Below are 23,706 nucleotides of genomic sequence, written 5' to 3'. Positions count from 1 at the left end.
CCGATATAGCCTTTGTAGCCCTGGGCCTATTTAAGGGCCCAGGAGTTACTGAACTGCAATGACATAGCCATTCTGTCTACTATTGCCTACGTTCTCGCCCCCTTAATCGCATGCAAAATGTTGCCCTTTGCAGATGCCTTAATGGTCATAGGATTAGTCCAGAGCTCCTCTATGTTCAATTAAATCAGCTCAGACTTTACATAATGCACCCAGTGGAGTGATAGTCCCTCCTCCTGTTCAATTACATCTTTTAGGGATCTTTTAGGGATGCCCTGTATTTTAAGAGGTTTTCTCATTTTTCTACACCCTGATCCAGTACAATAGTGTCTTTGCTCTACATACTTGTCTAATGGGTTGGAGATCTAATTCCAGAAGAACCTGGAGCACTTGATGGGAGTCCCAAAACATTTTTAAGAAAGCCATTTTCACCCACAGTCAATTGTGAGATTTATCCATCCCCATAGCTCAGCACCAAAAACAGCCGCCGTGGATTTTGGCAAAGTTGGCTATAGAGCCATCATATCTGACCAGGTTCAACTCAGCCTTTTTTAATTGCTCGTTCCAAGAGCAATTTTCATGTACTCTTATGCCCAAGTAGTCATATTTTTCCACCTGCCCAATCCGAGATCCATTTAGTCAGTGTCCAACCAAATAACCAGCTCACTAAGCCATTGTGAGGCATGATGGATGGTCCAGTGGCCTATCATAGTTTGCTCCCCCTCCATTACAGCTGGTGTTTGCTAGCTCTAGAGATGTTTTACAAATAACTAGCCTGGGGCAGTACAGCGAATTCCACTTTGGTGGTACCACACTACACCACGCCATGAGGCAGACAGGGTCTAGGTTTGTAATCACATGGCCATCCTTACAGCCATCCTTAAATGTGGACTACTCTTAATCAGTAGGGAGGTTCCATGCAAATTGAAATAGTTCAACATGGGAGAGGAGTGATAATAGAAAGTATGAGGGGGGCAATCCTCAACCTATGCCAGCAGCTGGCAGATTGCCGTTTGTACATGCCGTGGCTGCGCCAATGTGGCAGGTTTTATAGAGTCCCCCGCCTGGCAATGGTGTAACTCCCAGAGCAATTCAACAAAAAGCAAAAGTGAACTTCCCTACTAAAGAAGAGTTGGAAAGATGGGGAGTGATACAGCCCATGCGGTATCAGTCCCAGAAGTAATTTCCGACATTCAGGAATTAAATTAACAGAACTACTCACGGGTCAACCCCTCTGACTGCGTTCAACACTGTATGGCACAGGGACATATTACATGTCAAGGAGCATCGGGGGCCCAGGAAGCCGGCGTTCAGCAACTGCACCTCTCTCGCGGCTATGGAACTCAATGACCACCTCGGGAACCCTTCCTCATCGGTCAAAGATCGGCCACACACAAATGCCACATATTGTTCTCGTTCTCTGTGGAATGTACACTTATCATGATGCCTGCCGGCTTGCAGGCTTCCGGTGCACTGTAAGTGCAAATAACAATAACAAGCATCTGCAGAGGGGTCTGTGCATTGTATTCCTTTGTTGCAGGTAAACAACAGGTGCTGGCTTTTCTTTCAGAGGTTGGTTATATAGTTCATGTGAGATGGTATAACTGGGCCTTTTCTAAGGGGTGGCAAAGGAACGCACCAGAATGTTTCCATCTCATTCTTTCATGGCAATATTATTACATTATCCATTCTTTTGAATGTATCATGATTAGGATACCAACAAAAATGTAATTTTAATGGAAATTAAATGCTTCTCCCTTGAACTCTGAATTGTAGAGTGATGAGATTGACTCAGTAGGATTTCACCAGTAGGCAAATGTAATTTACATAATTTTCATAAACTAGTTTGGTTTGGCAAAGTGTACATTGATGGGCATACTTTACCATTTTTCACTCCAGGTAAATGAAATTGCCTTCATAAACACACTGGAAGCCCAGAATAAACGTCATGATGTTTTAGCAAAGCTGAAAGAGTATGAACAGAGATTGAACGAATTACAAGAGGACCGTCAGCGGAGGCAAGAGGAAAAACAAGCCCGTGATGAAGCTGTTCAGGTAATACTAGGGAAGGTTAAGAGAATGATGCCAAATCAGTGTTCATTTAGTATCCATGTAGACAGTATACACGCACAAATACTCACATTCACCTGTTCATTCCATGTTATCGAATCACACAGCCCAGCTAGTGTTATAGCACTTTCCAGTTTTTCTATAACTATTGTAGCTTTATGGTATTGCACTGACGTATGTGGCTAACGCATCTGATTGCTTTCGTAATTCTGCTGCTGTGCTATCTTGTTTGAAAATATTGTAGGTTTACATCAGTGTCTGACTTAGTATTGATTCGACCATTGTGCTTTATTCTGTCTTAGGCTCCAGTAATTCCAGAGGTTTTGCCATGTGGCAATTAAATATAATGGTTCAATTGCATGCTCTTGCTCTAAAGGCTTTTCAAAGGGATACACTTTTGTAAGAACCTCCAAAAAATGTATTTGTAAAGAGCCCATATATTTTCATTGGCTCATCCCGCCGACTAATCACACAAATGCCCTTTCTGTCCAGCTTAGCCCATGTGGTAACAGGCTGGCTTAAAATTATCTTACATTATTTCATCGCCCTTCACCAACCAAAAGAGACTGATAAAGGAAAAAATATCCTACATATTGGTTTTATTCCAAAGGATCAGGCTTATGTTCCTGCGACGATTATTTCTGTAGTATGTGACGCTGCTCACACTGGTCTGCTCCTACCTGCTCCTATTGCCTGTGCGCCCTACTGCCATCGCCCTCTGTTCACTGTAGCCTCCTGAGGCCTTCATGTGCACCTCCTCAGCCCTCACCCTTCGTTTTTGAGTGTTTGCTGCCCTTGCAGCTGTTCTGCTCTACACATCCTCCAGCTAAGCCATTTTCTGTTTGGCACAGAAAAGTCTCCTGTTCTCTTTTCACTGAGGGGTGTCCTTTCACAGGGGATCCTTAGTGCTTCTCTTGATATGGGTTCCTCTCGGTAATATCTCTGTGTCCTCCCACCCCCAGATGTACAACCATGCTCCCATTGTCTTTCATTGGGCCCGTGGTAACATGGTCCATGGTAGTATTGTGCTCGTAGAAACCCATACCCATTTCAAACTCAATTTGTATGTAGCTGTCAATGCAGTGGTGATTATTGTTGGTTTTCTCTAAGTTACTGGTGTGCTGGTGTTTTTGGTTTTATGTTGTTTTTTTTTTACAAATTCTGATCAGATACGTACATTCATATTGTAAAATCAACGGAGGAATATATTTTTTTAAAGTAGTATTTGTTGCAAGCCAGTTTTGGATACTGAGTAATTTGCAGCATAATGATGGGGCGCCCTACCGTTTCCAAGTCGACTGTCTGTCTTGAAAGCTGACAGTTATCTTCTCAGTACACCACAAGCTATCTACCATAGAAGGTGTCCCTCATCTAAAAGCAGAGACATATTCCTTAAGAATTGATCCTTCGTCCAATTGCTCCTTGTTTCTTCTTGTTTCAGCTCGTCATTTCAGCAGTACACAATAATGTGTTTTCACTGCATAAAACCTTTTTTACCCTAACTTGTGCCCCGATTGTGGATTCAGTGACTGACAAACTGGGTGTACTGTAGCTGACAGCTTGTTTGGGTAGTCTTAGTTTAGCGGCTCCACCGTAATCGTAGGTGCTTTTGATGGTTCTATGTCATTCCATCGCCAGGTTTTTATTTTCATGGAGTTTTTTGCCACAGATTTTTGGCTGAAAAACTGTTCATTTAAAAAAAAAAAAAATGTGTGGGGGTTCCCCCCCAATCTCCCTCTTGCCAGTTTTGTACTACCTATCCAATCAGTTTTATTGGCCAAAAATCGGCGCCAAAAAACTGTGAAAAAAAACCTGCCGATGAATGAACATCGTACCCTTCTGGTTAAATTGTGCTCAATGCAGTCTCATGAGGTCACTGCTGTTTTGGCTGCTCTTGGACTGAAAAGTGTGTTAATCCACTAAAGAGGAGGCTGATTTCCTGTTCTGTTAATCTGAATTGGTGGTGGGGGTGGCTGCCATCTCGACTGGTCCTGCAGATAGAGGACCTGGTTTCTATCTTGTAATCGAGCTGGTACTTTCAGAGGTCCATCTTGGATTGAAGCGGTCTCCTTTAGATGGGTACTGTGCTTAGTCAGGTAAATCAATTTGCTAAAAATTCAGTTGTGCAGGAAACGAAACACCCAGCGTAAAAGGAAAGAGTTAAGTGTTGTGCCAGTGTTATAAGACAACATAGGCACGCATATAAGAGAGAGAGAAACTAAGCAGCCTGCGGGTGGCTAGAGCCTGAGCAAAAGTGATGGAAGGTGCAAGGAGAAAACCATAGAAACTTTGTGCTGGTGGCGCGAAGACAGAGAAAGACAGAAAGTGTAAATTTAAAGGGTGCAAGCGAACCGAATGCAGGAAGAGGGTGCGAGCAACCCGAAATCAGGAAAGAGCGTGCAAGCAACCCGAAAGTAGAAAAAGGAAGGTTCCAAGGGTGAACGATCAAGTGAAAAGAGTTTGCCAGGGGCACAGAAAAGCAAGAGTGTGCAAGAGGGGTAAAGGGTAATAATATCCCTATATAGATGGTTGCTGTATATAATGTCGCCAGGTGATCATATATATAGGGACAGAAGGAGCAGAGTTTGCAAGTTTTCAGCGATTTATTTTCCATAGCGTTACTTTTGAGGGGACATTATTACATGGAACCACAAGAGGCACAAAAAAGAGAAAAGGAGGTGCAAGTGTGCACAGCAAAGTGGTGTAAGAGAAACAAGCGCAGAGTGGAAAAGACAGCAGAGGGAAAAGGTGCCAGAAGACAGATACAAGGTGTAAAGAGAGGGATCAGAAGTCAGAGTCGTAGTGCAGGGAGGAGCAAAAGCCCAGCGTTTTCAAAAGTCTCTGACACTGCCCCATGAAAGGACCATGTGTTGAAAGGTACATCCTGAAAAGGTGAATTTTTATTTGAAACCAGAGGGGCCTAAGATTGGGGAAGGGAACCCTGAGAGGCCTAAATAGAAACAGTGCCTTTTTGTTTGAAACTGGAAGGATCAAAGCCTGGTGAATGGAACCCCAAGAGACCAAGAGACATTGAGGACTTTATTGACTGGCTGCAAGAGCCCTACGTGGATGGTCCCGAGGCAACCCTTTTGAGTTGAACTATTTTTGTAACTGGCAGGACTACGCCTGATGGTAAGTCTACATGAACGCAGTCTTGGTATGCATTCTTTTTATTAGCTACCATTTTTCTTTAAGAAGATCCCATAACACATTTTGTCGAAGAGTGAGGGCAATCATAGGTTGTGACACAGACAGATTTTAGTTTTGTACTTAAGGACATCGACGGCCCTTAGAAACATCAGTTGAGTGAACTGCCCCCTTAGAGTTAGGGCCATTTAGGTTTTACACCACCCCAAAAAGCATGTTCAATAAAGGTTTTCGAACGGTTGCTTTTGAGTCTGTGTCTCTCTTGATACCATGCCTGTTTCACATCTTCCAAACATTTGCTCAGTTCAGTCAGCGTGGGTTTGTGACCTCTTACATGGACACTCCTTCTCTAGCAGGAGGTGCTTATGTAGAGAAAGGGGCTCCTGGGTTGTGGGAGCTAGCACTGCCAGTGGCGCAGCAGCAATCTCCCCAATGGTTCTTTAAACCCCTGGATCATATTGGGTTCTTCACCCTGGGGAAATAAAAAGTGTCTGCACCTTTCCTCCATCATTTGCATGGATGCTGCATGCCACTTACTGCTACCATTATTATAATACAGTTGTGTGAATGTTCAAACTATAACTTGTGCCAAATTTGCATAGCAGTCCTTAAAACATTTTTTAAATATATCTTTTTATTCGTTTTTCTGGAAACAGAGTCATAAAACAGTTAGCCAACTGGGAAACATTACAATATTCACCCATTCCTTTTGCCACTTCTTTCTTGTACTTCAACAACACACTTTACAATGCGTGGCTTCTTAGCCAATATTCATTTTGAAGTTGCGTTTGTTTCAAAATGTTAGCAAACCTTTTCCGCTACTAACCCTCCTGACACCCTTGACCCCCATCCCCCATAGAATTAATCGTTTTCATTACCCTCTTCGTACCCTAAAACAGTTCAACCAGTTCCATCTCTGCCTCTACTCCTCTTTGTCTTCTGTATCCTAGGTGTTTGTCTTGAAAGGCTCAACATTCAGGACCCAGTGCCAACAGACGTTCCTGTTATAGGGCTGTGCTGATTTCCATCTGGAACATATCTTTCGCTTTACCCACCCATTCTTTATATCTGGGTAGTCAGAACTGCTCCAATATATCGTGAGGTATTCTGTAGCTGCAAGTAACACATTCTATTCCCAGACATATGCGGAAGGGCTTTTACCAACTCCCACTCTTCCTCCATATCAAATAACACCAGCATCATGGACAGGGGGGTCTGTCTAACCCATCTACTTCTCTGATCCATCCCAGGACCTCCTTCCAATACGAGTGTACTAAGGGGCTCCCCCACCACATATGCCAATATGTTCCCTTCAGGCCGCAGTCTCTCCAGCAATGATGCCTGACCCCAGTGTACATTTTTGCTCATTTCTGTGGTGTGTATTGCCATCTAGTAAACAACCTGTAGTTGTGGAGTTTATACTGCATAGATGCAGAGGCTTTCCAAGCACCTCTGCATACATGCCTCCACTTTTCCTCACCAAACATCCTGCTCTTGTCTCTCTTCCACCGTTTTTTCTGGGTGTTTTCTATCCTGTTTCCCGCTGTCATCAGTGGCCCATACATGTTAGCTATCAACCCCTTAGACGTCAATTGTTTGTCTAAAACCGATTTATATTACTACTTTTAACTGCATGTACATGAAGGGAGATAGGGAGTTTATCCCCTGTACCACCTTGATACTCTCCAAGTCTTTTGACTCTCCCTTCCTTCCACAATTGACCCGTCCCTACCGGGCCCCCCTCATACCATGGCTGAAACATCAATGGTTCATAAATCCGATCACGGATTGGGGGTGCCCATATACAACTAAGGGGCAAGGGCCAGGTTGTCACACATTTAATGTCTCTTTGCTTTCTCCAAATTGCCCAAACCGCCCCTAAAACCGGATGAGCACGGATCCTCCTTGTGATCAAAGTCCCTGGTTCTCACAACCATTCCCCTTACTTGACAGGTGAGAATAGTCAATTTTCCAAAGACACCCATTGTTTATCTGTGTTACCCCATAGGTGGTCTACCAACACCCTGTGTTGCCCAGCTTTATAATTTTCCACATGTGGGAGACCTTCACCACCTTCCTCCTTCTCTCGAATCAAAGTGCCATAAGCCACCCTTGCCCTTTTCCCTTGACATAGAATCTGGTCAGCGCCCTCTTAGCATTATCAGAAAATGAGGGGAGACCTCAACTGGTAGAATTTGAAATCAAAATAGCAGTCAAGATAGCAAGTTCATCTCAATAGTAGCCAGTCTGCCACCCCATGATAGCTGTTGCCAGCGTTTCATGTCTGTAAGTATACGTCACCATAGGGTCGGGTAGTTAGCTCCATATAAGTCTGCCAGGTTCTTCGTACTATTCACCCTGACGTATGGGATGCTTCCCTCTCTTACTCATATTTGTAGCCTTGTTAATAGGTTCCGTACCCCCTCAGAATCCTCTTGCAAAACGAGGGCCTCCGATTTTGGTAAATTGATTTTAAAACCTGAGAGTCTTCCATAGGGTTCAAGCGTTCTTATCAATTTCAGCATAGATTCTTCCCGATTCATCATGTATGTTAATATGTCACCCGTGAACATAGCCAGTTTATAATCCTTGCTGCCCGTGATGAACCGTTTAATTCCTTCCTCTCTCCTAATTGCAATAGCCAATGGTTATTCTGAAAGCAAAACGCAATGAGGAAAGAGGACAACCCTGACGTGTCCCCCTTCCTAGTACGAAGGCTAGCCGTTAACAGAGACCACTGTCATTGGACGAATGTACAAATGCTTTAATCCCATCATCCAATTCCACCCAAAGCCCATCTTGTCCATTGTAGCAAATAAAAAGCTTTAGCCCGCCCTGTCAAACACCTTTTCTGCATCCAGGGACAGGAGCAGGGCATCGACTTCCTGTCCTTATGAATGCCATCAGGTCCAACGTCTTTCTGATATTGTCAGCGCTCTCTCTCTCCTTAATCTGCATTGAACTATGTGGATCAACTTGGGCAGATAAACACTCAACCTAGCCACCAAAATGCTAGTGAAGATTTTCATGTCACAGTTCAATGAAGAAAAGGGTAACCACAGTCTTGCCTACTTTACCCCTCGTTTTGGGGGGTACGATCACCCTTGTATGTACGAAGGATGCAAGTACATCCGCCCCCTCCAGTGTGGAATTAAACAGCTTCTGAAAAAAAGGTGCCAAGATATCAGCATATCGTTTATAAAAGCCTGCCGTAAACCCTTCAATTCCTGGGACCGTATTGCACCTATCACCTGAAACAATTCAATAGAAGTCTCCAATGTTACTTGATCCTATGAAGTCACTTTTGAAATGATCGCTGTTTCTAGGAATGTGTCCACCTCAAACTTCTCCACCTGCTCCTCCCATGTGTATAATTCACAGTAGCATAGTCCATACCTAGGCGCTACATCCTTCAGGTTTGTCACCAACTTGCCGTCTTTTATTTATTTATTTTTTATTTATTTGTGTATAGTTCCAAAGGAAATTTTACAAATTGTCACACATTTAGACAGCACATAACTTTACACAAGTATCTAAGTAATTCAAAATATTACATGGCAGATCGGCAATGAATATCTAGCCAAAAAAAAAAAACACTTTTAAAAACACAAATAAAAACCAATTAGCTTAAGACCAAATAGCTCAAAATCACCCTAACTTTGGGGCATCTCAATTGAGCTCACAAGTAACCATCCTGTATCAAAGTGCTTGATATTTTGCAGACGCTTCACTATAATGATCCACAATTGGTACAGTGCAATATGAATGCTTTCAGTATCTGTTTTAAGGCAATAATCCCAGAATGTGTCATCTTTTATAGACTCGTAGCAATAAACCATAGGGCCAAAAATATTCACATATTCAGAACTCACTCTTGCACATTCTGTGAATTGATGTTTTGCCATCTCTAGTATACTGAGTTTTTTACATAGTTGCCAATATCTATCTTTGAAGGGAATCCCCAGAAGAGCCCCCATCATCGCATATGTCGGTAGTTGATTTGTGCGCATTCTCAAGCGAAGGTTCTGAACTGACAAGTTCGGGCATTGCCTCAAGTATTTCTGGGGTTTGAGATATTTATGTACCACTCTAGCTACATGTGCATAACCACTGAGGGTAGATAGGTGGATATTATTACTGACCCAATACCATTGTTTTACTCTATGTTTGAAAATTCGTTTAAAGTGAAGTAATTAGTCCCTCTAGAAAAATCAGGGCAGCATCCAATATCCTTATATAACTCATCCGCCAACACTTCAAGCTGGTCTGTGCCCCTACTAGTCACTGGTGTTACCCCTATGGCCAGTAATGCAAGCAATTTGCATTTCTGGTGCATGTTAGTTTTCAGGTGTAGCAGACCTCTTCTAATCAACAATTCACCTCTGAGCGATGACAGTCTCAGTTCTAATCTCAAATATTCCATAGGGGTTGATTTAGTCAGCTTTAACGTCCATTTCTAAAATGCCCCCTCAGTGTGACTTTCAGGTCTCGCATCGCTAATGCCTCCAACCAACTGAAACATTGTTTATAAAGAATAATTATTCCTTCCAGTGAAAACCCAGCTGTGTTTTTAGCAAAGTTATATATTAACTGTGTCATACGAAGTGCCTTAGTCTTCTTAATTGACACTGTGTGCACACAAGCCCTGCTACCGCACATTTCTAACCCTAGGTAGGGATATAATTCAACATAATCAACCTTTCCTAAGGTAGTGTGGAAATTCAGTAGTTTTACTTTTTTTGATGAGAGAAACAGGATCTTGGTTTTACCCAAATTATGTGCATCTCATTGACACATGCATAATCAATCAGTGATTGGAACATGCCTTTGGCTCCCATATAGGTATAATTCATCATAAGTAGATCATCAGCACACATCATGCAAGCAACGCTACTACCACTAATCTTAGGGTAGGCTCCACAATTCGTCGACATGCGAGTCGGCAGGTTCGCTGTGAATAGGTTATACAGCAGTGGGGCAAGTGTGCACCCCTGCTTCACTCCACGGCTTATAGGGATTGGCCCAGACAGCCCTCCTTCATCATTCATACGCATCCGTGCCTGGGTATTCATATGAAGCCCTTTCAATGCATTAATGATCCACTTCGGACAGCCATAGCCGAGCAATTTTTCCCACAGCAGATTCCTGTTGACCCCGTCAAACGCTGCTTTGAAGTCGACAAATATCAAGTATAACGTGCATCCTCCAGAGACACAGAACCCTTTTATTAATGAGTCCAATATTCTTAGATTATGGCTAGTACCACACCTGGGTCGAAACCCTGTTTGGTGGGGGTGCATGATATTAAACTCATCGGCCCAAGCCTGGAGTTCCCTCAATAGGAGGGTAGAACAAATCTTCCCATAACATCAAGCATGGAGAGGAGATAGTTCTTGGGTCGAAGTCGATCTCCCTTTTTCTGCACTGGAAGAAGAATGGATTGCTGCCAAGACACAGGTATTTGCTGTGCGAGGCAGACTTTGCCAAATAAGATTCTTAGTATATCTGCCCATATAGCAGTATTCTGTTTAAGAACTGCGTTGGCCAATCCAATTGGGTTTATTAGCTGTTTATTTTGATCCCCCTTACCCAGTATATTCCAAATATTCTTATGATCGGCACTGCAGAGAGGACCAACATTTTTTTGCCAGTTAGCATTTAGGGTCGAGCGTTTCTACCACTTTCGCCAGCTTAGGTACTGTTTCTTAATATCGTATACACGCTTACTCACCGGGTGGCTGGCTAGGCACGCGCTATGTGCCATTCGTATTTCTTTCCGCATGGCTTGCTTTGCATCTCTAACAGCAACTTCATATACCAATGGAGCTTTCTCACAATATATATCCCAGGTTTTATTTCCTACCACTGCGACTACGAAACTGAGGGCACTAATCTACCTCTCAATCTCTTTGCTGCTCATGTATCCTAGTGCAATAAAAAATTCATCGTGCAAATCCAAGAGCCGAGTGTCCATTTTTAATAGGTGCTTTGCGGACCAAGAGATGCGATTTCCTGCGTGATTAATCTGAACATCCTTGCACTCCTCACCAAATCGCCTAATATGCTGTAGGTTGATACTCATGGTTACAGGCTCATGATTCATATGATCACTATATTCATTCAAATTAACCCTTAGCTTCTTTGTAGCAAGGGGGCAAGCATTATTTCCAAAGTAATAATTTAGGGTAGCTTCACATTTGTTACCCTACCAAGTGTAATTCCCAGGGTTGTCGCCATAGGCTGTGCCATTCAACATGGACAAATTCCATTGACGGCAGAAGCTAACCTATTCCTTACCCTTACGGTTTCCAGCCCCGTGAGACATTATAGATTTTTTTGTAACTTTAGAATATGCTGCCCCAATGAAGTCATCGGTGTATTTTGCGTTCAGGTCTCCCCTCAGTATAATTTTGCTACCTTTCCCCTCAACAGAGAAAAAAGAGCTCGTCAAGAGCCAAATGGATATTAACTAGTGATTTTGTACTAGGGGGTATGTATACATTAATTAACAGGATTTTCCAATCGCTAGCGCTCCCGTCCTGCCACACTTGAACAGCCATAACTTTGTCCTCAGCTGAGGTACCAGATGTCTGGCGCGGACGGAAGCGATGGTCATTTCCTGTTATAAGACCCCCATATGATCTTTGGCCCTTTTTTGGCCCTAGCCTGGTAAATACGTTATCGCCCAACTTGGAGGGAAGTATCAAGCCAAGTTTCCTGAAGCATAAAGAAATCAAATTGTATCGGGGTGGCCATCAAGCCTTGATTTCTCAATAGGTGACCAAAACCATGTGTATTCCAAGTTACAATGTTAATTTGTCAATTATCCTCAGTATCTCAATTCATGGGAGCAGTAACCTCCATAGCTCCCCCCATGTATGTGCTTCAAACTGTGGAGCCACAACTCGACTGCTCCCATACCTTGTTTGCGACCCTCCAAGTGGAACCTTCCACTGCGGGCCGTCAACACTACTAAAGACTGCACTATAGGTTTGGTAAAACTGTGTAGGGCCCCCCTTATAGTGACAAACTGTGAGTTTCAAGCCCAGTGATAATAGAACATTGGTATTTGCACATAATGATACTACAGAGGGAGTTGCAAATTCTATCAACACCCATTTCGGTCCTGCTCCCCCATTTCGGTAGCTTGATTTTCCATATATCCTTAGTCGAGATCGCAGCCGACCAGGGCACAGTCACCCAAAGTCTCAGCAAGGTGGACCTATTTAAAAATGGGCTTGTATCTGATGTGTCAATCTCATCAAAACCTATAGAAGTCCCTAGTCTGTGATACGGTTCGATGTTACTCCCTTTAATTGCACAATCAGCGCCAAACATGTGATTTTTCTTAAGCGGGCCAAGACTGGCAGGCCCAAGTTCACCCAGTTGTTAGTGAGGGCGGGATTTCCTTCACCAGGCCATCAGGGCCCGTCTGGTGTATTGGGATAGCCTCGTTGCAATACTCCACCTGTCTCTTTTTGCTTCCCCTAGGCCAGTCGGGGGCAAAAGTAACATTAGACTTTTAGTAGATTAAGGGCCTTTCATCCGGGGGCCTGCCCCTTTATAGCTGTGGATGAGGGACTATCTGAGGTTCTGAAAGTGCCATAGTGTTAGATCCAGGGCCTCCTGGGCGAGCCCATTTGTCAAGCGCAGGGTTGGATTGACCTGTCGGCCATTCGGCCAGTGGCTGGGCCGAAATCATGACGAAGCCCTGGGGCCGGTTCCTGAAGCCCACCCTGGGTGGGCCCAGGCATGGGCTTCAGGAACCGGCCCCCAGAGCCTTGCCGGACACATAAGTTGCAAAGGATCTGTAACTTACCAACACCATGGCGCCTGCAGCAGTCATTGTTACAAAACACTGGGAGGGAGCGACAGGGCTGGGCGGGGCTGCCTCAGCCCGGCCTGCTCCCTCCCAGTGATTTGTATTACAGACTCACTCACTCTAAGCTGCTCCGTCCCCGCTGCACGCACGCCGCCAGAGACGCCACAACCCAGTCTGCAAAGGCAGGCAGCGGTGAAAGGCAGCGGGCGGCTGTGGCGACTGAGAGAACATTTTTGCCGAAAGTGGAACTTGGACTGTAGACTGCTTGTCACGCCAGCCAGGCCCAGTCGGTGAACTCATGTTCGCAGGGGCCCAAGCGCACGTTTAGGAAATGATGACTAGAGAGGCATCCATGGCTACACGCTGAGCACACATTTCAAGTTGCTCATCCTGGGCTCTCCAGCAGACAAGAAGGACGCACTGTGTGAAGAGGCTGAGTCCCACCTGCTAGCTCACAGTGTTCAGTGGGCACCTGGGTATTTGGCATCCTGCTTGTACAGCATTGAGTTTCAACATCTCTAACCCGTCAGACTTTGCTGGTTATCTGCCATCTGTGGGTATTTACACCCTTGGTTTTCTACAGTTCTAGTTTGTCTGGCATGCTTGTTTATTCGGGAATCACTGTTTAAGGTCTTCTGCCGTTTTAATCGCTAGCAAACCACTGCACAGTGCTGCGCAAGAGGTACTGACTGAGGTGTTATTTTGCACAATTTTTTGTTGACACACAAATACAAGAAACGAAAAGAGGTAAACACAAAATTGGGTGATATGAGAAGAAACAAAACCCACGGGAGTGTGCTGAAATAGATAGATCATATTAATATCACCCAGTGGGGAATGGCCGAAGCAGGTACGTGCGCTCGCGTTTTTGTTTATTCTAAATGTTTCTTGCCCTACTTCCTCTTTGCTGTTTCGCTGTGCGATAAAAGAGAACTAGAAAGTGGACTTGGTAAGGGCCAGGCCCTCAAAGCACAAGCTATTGGTAAACGGTCTTCTAGCCCAGTCAAGTCTTTGCACAAGTCATTTCGTGACATATTTGTTTTTTTTCAAAAATACGTTTTTTATAGAGATCAGGAATTATACCATTTATTTCCAATATTGAATGCAAAGATGGAATCTACAAAAATACAAATCTGGACCAAACATATGTGTTTTTTCTTTAATAAAAAGGACATATTTCAAAACGTTTCACAGACCATGAGACCGACTGTTGGCATTGTCAAATGCGTGTTGTAGAAATGTGAATGGCATAGTGGGTGGGGCTTTCAGAACCTCAAATGCGCATGTTGTTTCAAGATTACAAGACAAATAGCAAACGTGAATAGCTGTGGTCATCTCTTTTGTGCAAACTGTAGGACAATATAATTCGTTTTTTTATAGGTTCTCAAAACTCTGCAGTGACATGCTGTTGAAACCCACACATTTAGGACTCTAGGCACCCCAGTTTCCATCTATCCGGTAATGCTGCTGTGTTCAAGGGGCAACATTAGTTCATTGGGACCTTTCTGTCTGGTGCTAACTGAGCACCCAGTGAAAGGCACTGATCCCACCAGCTATCTCAGTTAGTGCCTCACAAAAGGTTTTTACAACAATCACAACCATCTTATGAATACGAAAGCAAACAAGATGTTTTCGCAAATGTCCTCTTTGTGATATCCTCACAACATTGTGGCTTCCCTGGGGTTCTCAAAACATATATGTCTGTTACCCATAATGTGTAAGCATGGGAAAGGCGCTTGCCAGGCACTCCCGTAGTGGTATTAAATGGCCATTGATGGAAGCAGTTGCAAAATGGTGTGAGCACGTGAACTTCATAGCAGTGCCTGGCAGATGCCTAATACTTACACAAGCAAAAACTGTTGGGTTTGCCAATGATTGTTTTTAACATGACTTAAGTAAAGTGCGCAGATAGTGCTTATACATCGAATGGCTGAAGTCAGAAGTGGTTAAGACATTTTTGTTACACCAGTAGCACATTTATATAATCAATTAAGTCATTAACTCTCAGAAAACTGCTTTGAAAAAAAACTGGCAGGCCCTTTGAGTGCAATGTTTAACGGTTAACGCTTGATTAAAGCAAGATCAAAGAGTTCCCATGAGGCAGTGTTTAGGGTGGGGAGGGGCAGGAACCGGGTGGTAATGGCCATAGGGATTAGCATGCCTATGGGCAGTCAATCAATGGTTGGGTAAATACCCAAGCAACATCTACATTCTTAGGGCCCCATCCACCGCCCAAACGACTCAAAATATGCTTGTAGCACATGCTGCCACCATCGGACTCGCCCGCCAAGCCCCTCAGCCACCCGTACATGCAGTCGACCACCCACCATCTTATCCCAAAATATCACTCGCCAGCACATCACACATGCAGACTACTACCCCCATGCAACCAGAAGCTCTACAGCAGCATGGCACACAGCACGAGACGAGGTCTCCCCTATCCCCCCATCATGACCGTAAAGTCTTGAATTGCGATTCACGGATGATGGTTTGAGGGCCACTTTTTTTGAGGCATCCAGGCCTATTTCTTGTCCCAGTCCAACCCTGGTCAAGCAGGCCACGCAATTATACTGTTCGTCTTGAGCCATCGCTTAACGTTCTCGTGATCACTGTAGGTGCTTTCATCAAATTATGAGGCCCTGCAATGGGGGTCAGACCCTTAGGTTCAGTAGTTTGCATCTCTGAGGTACCAAAACTCTTCCCCTTGCCAGGGCATAGAGCAGTATCCTAAATAAGCTCAAGGTCTGAAGGGTGAGTTTTCATCATCGAAATTTCAGCACATAGATCCTCAAGGGCATCTTCCTCCGATACAGCGGCAATGTTTACAGAGTCTTGCGAGCGCCAGGAGTCAAGTGGCACAGCGAGTAGAGCGCTCGCTTTGACATCCGTGCAGAGCCTGCTAACGCAGTTTCGAATCCCGGCGGGGCCAAACTCAGCCTTTCATCCTTCCGAGGTCCATAAATGAGCACCACACACCATGGGTAATAATAAGCGTTCGTAGCGCTATATAAATGCCAAATTATTATTAATTATTATCCATACCATTGGATGTTTCATTAAGATCTTTTAGACACCACAGTCTTCCGTTTTTTTTGGCCAAGTACTACTCCGCTGTATCACTTTTTTTGTTTGTTTAACCATCAATGGCTGAGAAGTGCTAGGTAGAGAATCATTTTCCATTGCAGGTGCTGATCCCTTAGGGTCTATTATATGGCACATCATTGTATGCAAAATCCGTTGAGCAGAAGCTACTACTGAGCACAGTGAGAATACTGCCTCCACCTTTGCTAGTAATTCTGACAGTAATTCACACTGATTGCTTCCAGATTAATTATCCCTTAGGGGTGAGGAGTAGGTATAGCAGGGGCTATTATCCATTCTTGTTGCATCCCTAGTAATCGCCAATGCCTCCAAGTTCAGGCTAGCTGATAGATTAGTAGAAGCAGATGATTTCTCTTGAGGCCGTCGACCCAATGATTTACATCTGATGTTATGGCACAAATTCAACAGTGAGCCATTATTATCCAATGAGTGATGTGACCATGAGAGTAGGGGGTCATGTACGGCCTTTATGGCGGCATCAGGAGCACTCAAAGGGCTTGTGGCGGCTGAGCCATCAGGTTAATTTGTTTGAGTGCTCATTGGTTTTGTAGGGTTAATTGTCTTACTACCACTCCCTGAGAAGTAGCCTGAGATCCTGTGTTGATCTCCCTGTCTCGTAGCTCCACAAAGTCCACCATCTTTTTTCCCTTTTTTGGCCTTGGCACCAAGCCTAGCACTTTTATTTGTTAGATTTGGGCTTTTTAAACGTTTCCCTTTTATGTTCACCTCGCTCCGTAGGCCCCGTCTCAGGCAAGATTTGGGCTTCATTTCTCCTGGTTACTTGTTGTAGGGTGGCTAGTGCGCAATATCACTTCTCAGCTCCCAGAACTCCCACAGCATTCAGCCCAACAGCCAGGATGCAACTATTAGGGCAAGGGACTAAAAGTGCATGCCGGTAAAGATATGGGCACATCAGTGGCAAACCTTCATCAGAACAAATCGTCCAATGTAAATTCTCAGGTTCGTACCACACAACTGTAATCTTAGTGGGGTATGATCCACTGGCAAGTAAGATTAGTGCTTCAAGCAAAAGGGAATAAAGGGGGGGGGACCAAGTACAGGGCTATCGGCTTTACAGGAAGTCTATGGCAAACACTCTTACCTTTAGACCAGGCACTGCACGTTAGTACACGGGCAGCATAGAAACGGCTGGCCACACCTCCACCCCGACAACACGATAACACACTGCAGCACACCGCTGCGCTCGCCAACTAGTCCCACTATGAGGGATTATCCACCTCCTCCATAGCAATGGGCACTGAAGTTGGACTCCAATAGAGGCTGTAATGCACTGAAAAGTTCTGTAGTGCCAGCGTCTTGCCGTTTTTGCTTTAATCCTGTGAACCCGCCTCTCGGCTTGTTGCATTCTTCACCTACATGCCAGCATAGCCTTTGCCTTTTCCCCCTTTTCATAAAAGAATGTTTACAGTAATGACGCTTGGCAAATATGCTTTCAGACCAGAGATCTCTCACGTCTTTGTTTTTTCAACATGTCTTGTATCAAGTTCTCTCCTTCCTCTGCAATTCGCCTAATCTTAGCCTCTAGGGTTCTAATCTCACGTTTCAACGTGTCCTCTATTGGAGTTTGTACCCTCTTTTTGATAGTGCCTTCCGTCATAATCGGTCCCCTAAAAGTAGCTTTCCCTGCCACCCATACCATTTTCAGTCCCACCGCTCATGTATCATTGGTCTGAAAATAGCTTTTAATGTGCTCCCTCATTTCTTCCTCAAAAACTTTGTCTTTAAATAGCAAGTCATTGCATATCCATTTATTTTCCCTCTCTATTCTATCGCCCATAGCAATGTTCATTTTTTTACCTAATCATGATCTGACCACCCCACCACATTTGACGTCATACCTGATTAGATATTCTTGTCCTGCTTCAAGAAATATGTGGTCAGTGCGTAGGTTCTGTTGTGGGACAGAATAAAACTTGTATTCCCTCTTATCGGGTATGCCTCTCTCCAGGCATCTATCAAAACGTTTTTTTTATTAGCCTCAGTAGTGTGCTCCGTGTTCGTCCCTCCACACAATGCATGCCCTTTTAAACTGAATACCTGTCAACTTTGGAGCCCAATTGCGCCCAACATTAAGAGCTGATCTCCTCTTTTGCATTTTGCTGCAACCCATCTACCGCCTAACTCTCTCCAGACATCTTGCATTTTCAGTCCTAGTGATGTCTTATACAAAATGCCTACACCTCCTTTCGAGGGGATTGGGTCCTCCGACGTATTCCATGTCTATGAAATGTAATCACCACAGCTGTGCTGCTTAGGAAAATCTTCTGCGTCCTGCGTCGATGACGTCGATACGCCGCCCTCGAGGACCTCCTCCGACGGCCGACGTCACTGGGTGTTATAAGTAGGACGCACGACGCCCGTAGCCTCAGTTCCATTTTTTCCGCGAACGTGTTCGCTTCGGAGATCTCGGCAGGCCTCGACTCTTTGGAGTTCCTATTCTTTCTCGGTTCTTTGAAGCTGTTCGTATTGTGAAGTCTTTCTTCGTGAAGATGTCTACCTCGTCTTCCACACCGTGTCCGGGCTTTAAGAAGTGCGGGGACTGTGGGTCCAAGATGTCGGTAACAGACTCGCACAACGCCTGCCTCTGGTGCCTCGGGGAGGCCCATGACACGGATGACTGTGTCGACTGCCCGTCCCTCACGTCCAAAGCCTTGCGGGAGCGCGAGAAGAAGTTATTGGTAGGTAAGGTGTCCAAGCCACGGAAGTCGAGGTCTGCGGGGCTTTCGACGGACGATTCGAGGGGCGACTCTCTGCGTCGTCGTCGGAAGTCCACTGGGTCTCGGTCCCGGAGTCAGTCCCGCCACTCCTTTGCCTCTTCGAGGCACTCCTGGAAGCGCTGTCATCGGTCGCCTTCCCCGTCCTCATCCGAGGACTCCGCCCGTCGCGGGTCGCTTACCCCACCAAGCATACGACGCTGGAGTAATGGGCTTCCTTCGGGAAGAAAATGTTGGTGATTCTCGAATCGCAGGGCACTGGTCCGCCCGCGCCTCCGAGTGGGGTCGGTCGTGATCGGTCGAGAGACACCGCTTGCACGCCTTCCGGCTCGGGTGGTCGGCACTATTCGCGGGAGAGGTCCCGCTCGGACAAGGGGAATCGTTCTCATCATGCCCGTTCCAGGTCCCGGTCCTCGACGCGCTCGAGACCGTGTGCACCTGTGGTGTCTTCGAGGAAGATGTCGACGCCGAGGCCGTCGACGGACTCTTTCGAGGCCCCGCCTCCGAAGAAGTCGTCGACGCCATCGGTGCCCAGGCTGTCGAGGGACACACTCGGGGCTCCGGCCTCGAGGACTGTGTCGACGCCTTAGATGCTGTCGCGCCGAGTTTGGCGTCGACGCCGATTCACTCGACGCCTTTCGAGGCTGTTTCGATGGGGGTTCCTGCAAAGGTCAAGCATGGCTTTGTTCCATATTCAGTGCCTTCTTACCGCCAGCTTGAGTTTATTTCAGAGTTGGATGAGTGCTCTGATGATGGCATGGTTCCGGATACAGTGCCGGATGAGATTCTCTCGGGCCATAGCCAAATTGAGGACCTGCGGCAGTCCCTGCACGATGCCAGTGGGCTGGACACCTCTCCCGAGGTGGAGTTTTGTAGGCCTGAGCCTGGCACTCATGCCGACTCCTCGTACAGGCGCCTAATGTCCAGGGTCACTGAGTACTTGCGATGGTCTGCCCCCCCAGGGGATTTTCTTCAGGATGACCTTATGGATATCCTCGACCAAGGTCCACCAACTGACCCGGTACTGCCGTTCCATATGGCTCTACAGAGGAGGGTGGCGGCGGCTTGGACTGCTCCGGAAAGTCTCCCGGCAGTGGGCAAGTCTTTGCCGCGAAAATACCACCCAGCCACTAGCGACCCCTGCTACTTGACCAGGCACCCCACAAGGGTTTTGACGGCTGGGCGAAGAAAGTGTTTTCTTCAGGGGGTATGGCGCTTCAGGCGGCCAACTCCGTTTGTGCCTTGTCACGTTTCACGCACACTCTGTGGAACTGTGTTTCCTTAGCGGCTGAACATATTCCCGAAGGGGACGAACGGGATGGTTTCTTTGCCATGGTTCAGGATGGCTAGAATGCCATGTGTGAGGCCGTTCAGTCAGGTTTGGACATGGCAGATTGCGTCAGCCGTTCCATGGCGGCGAGCACCGTGATACGCAGGTTTGCGTGGTTGCGGAAGTCGGGGTTTGCTCCTGATGTGCAGGCCCAGCTCCTCAACATGCCCTTTGACGGGGAACATCTTTTTGGCAGCAAGGCTAATGAGAGCCTTGAGAGGTTGCAGACCTCCAAAGCTGCAGCGAAGTTGTTAAGCGCTGCAGTTCGCCAACCTCCGCCTTTTTCGTCCGAGGGGACAGCAATGGAGGGGAGGTTCCTTTCGTTATTACACCTCCTTTGTTAAAGCGAGAGGAGCTGCCAGTCAAAGGGGCCATCGTAGGAGTGCCAGAGGTGGAAAACAAGGTACTCGAGGTGCCAAGGCCGCTCGGGCTGTTGCCTCTTTGCCCTCAGGCAATGCCGCAGCCGCTTCAGCTCAGTCATGAGGCCATGTCCCATGGTTCGCCGGTTGGGGGAAGGCTGGCGCAGCATCTTGCAGAGTGGCGCGCCATTACTTCAGATGGGTGGGTTCTGGAGATCATAACCAACGGCTACTGTCTTCCTTTCTGGCAGAGGCCTCAGGACAATCCACCGGGGAATCTCTCTTTGGAGAGTCCGAATCCACTCCTTGCGCAGGAAATTCAATCCCTTCTGGAGAAAGGCTCCATAGAACTGGTGCCTGTAGCCGAGAGGAACAAGGGATGGTATTCCCCTTATTTTTTGATTTCCAAGAAAGACAGGGGATTAAGACCCATCATGAACTTGCGCGGTTTGAACAAACTCCTCAGGAAGGACAAGTTCAAGATGGTTACTCTCTCTCAAGTCCTCAGGCCCTTCAACTTCAGGACTGGTTGGTGTCTCGCGACCTCAAGAATGCTTATTTTCATGTGCCGATACATCCAAAGCACAAGAAGTACCTGAGGTTCGCGGTTGGCGACTCACACTTTCAGTTTCGGGTCCTGCCGTTCGGATTGACCTCCGCCCCGAGAGTCTTCACCAAGCTCATGGTAGTGGTGGCAGCACACCTCAGGAAAGGGGAGATTCACGTCTACCCCTACCTGGATGATTGGTTGATCAGGGTGCGCTCTCCCAAGCAAGTCCTGGATCATCTGTCAGTCACCTGCCACTCTCTCCACAAGCTGGGCTTCTCCCTCAACTTAAAGAAGTCACATTTGACACCAACTCAGAGGCTCCAGTACATCAGAGCAGTGCTCGACACGTCCCTGGGGCAGTGTTTTCCTCCCCAGGTGAGGGCTCATCACATTCAGCAGATGGTGCACAAGTTTCAGCTTGCCCAGAGGCTCCCAGCGTTCGAGTTCTTCAGATTGCTCGGCCTCATGGCATCCTGCATTCTTCTGGTGCCAGAGGCCAGGTTGCGGATGAGATCTTTGCAATGGGCACTCAAGCTCCAGTGGTCTCAGTCCTCCGGCAGGATGTCGGACCCTGTTCAGGTGCCGTCCTTGGTCGCCCAGGACCTTCTGTGGTGGGCCGTCGAAGACAATCTGATGAAGGGGGCTCCATTTTGGCTACCCTGGCCGGAGGTGACGATCATGACGGACGCATTCCTCACGGGATGGGGAGCTCATGCCAACGAGTTGACAGTCAGCGGGTGTTGGTCTCTGTCAGAGTCCAGACTCCATATCAAGCTGTTGGAGCTGAGGGCCGTCAGGCTAGCCCTGAAGGCTTTTCTGCCGACTGTGCTAGGGAAGAATGTCCTGATCCTGACGGAGAACAAGGTGGCCATGCACTACCACAACAAAAAGGGGGGGGAGGGTCACTTCCTCTGTGCAGGGAGGCGATGCAGCTCTGGTTGTGGGCAATCCAGCAGGAAGTTTCGATCTCGGCAGTTCATCTGGCCGGAGACGAAAACGAGACGGCGGATGCTCTGAGCTGGCATAGCGCGGTCTGTCATGAGTGGGAGTTGGCTCAGGAGATTCTCCTGGAGATCTTCACCCTTTGGGGGACCCCTCAAGTGGATCTCTTCGCCTCCAGTGTCAACCGGAAGTGCGAGAGGTTCTGTTCGCGGGAATTTCCTCCAAAAGGAGCCTTAGGAGACGCGTTTGTGGTGGAGTGGTCATTCCCACTGCTGTACGCGTTTCCTCCAGTCCCCGCATCCCGCAAGTACTGCGGAGGTTACAGAGGTTCGGTTCCCAGATTATCCTCATTGCTCCGGCTTGGGCCCGGAGGACGTGGTACCCGGACCTTCTTGACTTGTCCATCTGCCCTCCACGTCGTCTTCCCTACCGAGATGATCTGCTCTCACGGGAGGGGGGGTCAGGTTCTCCATCCAGAGGTCAGATCCCTAAATCTTCACGCTTGGTTTCTGAAAGGTTGAGGTATAAGGATTGGGTCCTCCCTGAAGACGTGATGGAGGTGTTGCTCTCGGACAGACGGCCTGCAACTAAGTCCCTGTACCGTTGCCGTTGGCATAAGTTCTGCGACTGGTGCAGGGTTAAGAATGTGGATCCTTTTGCATGTGACATTCCCATGGTTCTGTCTTTTTTGCTTTCTTTGGCCCACAAGGGCTTGCAAGTGGGTACCGTTAAAGGTTACCTGGTGGCGCTGTCCATATTTAAGCGCTCGTCTGAAGAGTGTTCCTATTTTAACATTCCTTTAATTTCTCATTTTCTGAAAGGGCTCACTAATGTGTTCCCTCCGTCACCTTTCCAGGTGCCCGGTTGGGATTTGAACCTTGTTCTCAAGTTTCTGATGGGTGCTCCGTTTGAGCCTTTGCATTCATGCCCTTGAAGCTGTTAACTCTTAAAACTGTATTTTTGGTTGCGGTCACTTCCGCTCGCAGAGTGAGTGAGTTACAGGCACTTTCAGTTAAGCCACCCTTCACTGTGTTTCAGGGTTGTCCTTAGAGTTTGTCCTTCCTTTCTTCCGAAGGTGGTGTCAGAATTTAATTTAGGCCAGAAGGTTGTTCTTCCGGCGTTTTATCCTCCTCCACATCCTGGTAAGGAAGAGGAGAGGCTCCATAGGCTTGATCCTAGGAGAGCGTTAAGCTTTTATATTTCACGCATGTCCCGGGTCAGAGTGGATGATCAGCTCTTCATTGGTTACGCTGGAAAGCGTTTGGGACAAGCTGTGACGAAACAGACTTGTCTCGCTGGATTATTTTGGCTATCTCTGAGCGTTACCGCTTGGCGGGTAAGGACCCACCGGTCGGCTTGCGGGCCCATTCCACCGGGGGTATGGCTGCCTCTTCTGCCCTACACAGAGGTGTTCCTATTCGTAATATCTGTGATGCAGCCACCTGGGCTTCGGTACATACTTATGTACATCACTACTCCCTTGATTCCATCCGTGGGCAGGATCTAGCCTTTGGCAAGGTGGTCCTTTACTCCGCAATTTGATTGGCCATTCTAAATTTCTGTTTTCTAAATTCTTTTCCCACCTCCTTGCATTGGTACTGCTTTGGGAGTCGGTCATAGATATGGAATACGTCGGAGGACCCAATCCCCTC

The 23,706-nt window shown here is 46.7% G+C and overlaps 1 protein-coding gene across 5 annotated transcripts in view; it reads left to right on the top strand.

The window, feature by feature from the left end:
• Positions 1-23,706, top strand: part of SCAPER (S-phase cyclin A associated protein in the ER) — a 4,210,252-nt gene that overhangs the window by 1,791,462 nt on the left and 2,395,084 nt on the right. For all 5 annotated transcript variants that reach the window (XM_069624455.1, XM_069624453.1, XM_069624454.1 and 2 more), the window contains exon 15: positions 1,897-2,052. In XM_069624455.1, the coding sequence (XP_069480556.1) occupies positions 1,897-2,052 (156 nt within the window). The remainder of the gene's footprint in view (positions 1-1,896; positions 2,053-23,706) is intronic.

The sequence above is a fragment of the Ambystoma mexicanum genome, chromosome 11 (assembly GCF_040938575.1).
Source record: "Ambystoma mexicanum isolate Mex_15411 chromosome 11, UKY_AmexF1_1, whole genome shotgun sequence".
NCBI classification, from domain to species: domain Eukaryota; kingdom Metazoa; phylum Chordata; class Amphibia; order Caudata; family Ambystomatidae; genus Ambystoma; species Ambystoma mexicanum.
The sequence above is the reverse complement of the archived record's forward strand: the minus strand, read 5'-3'. Positions and strand labels throughout refer to the sequence as shown.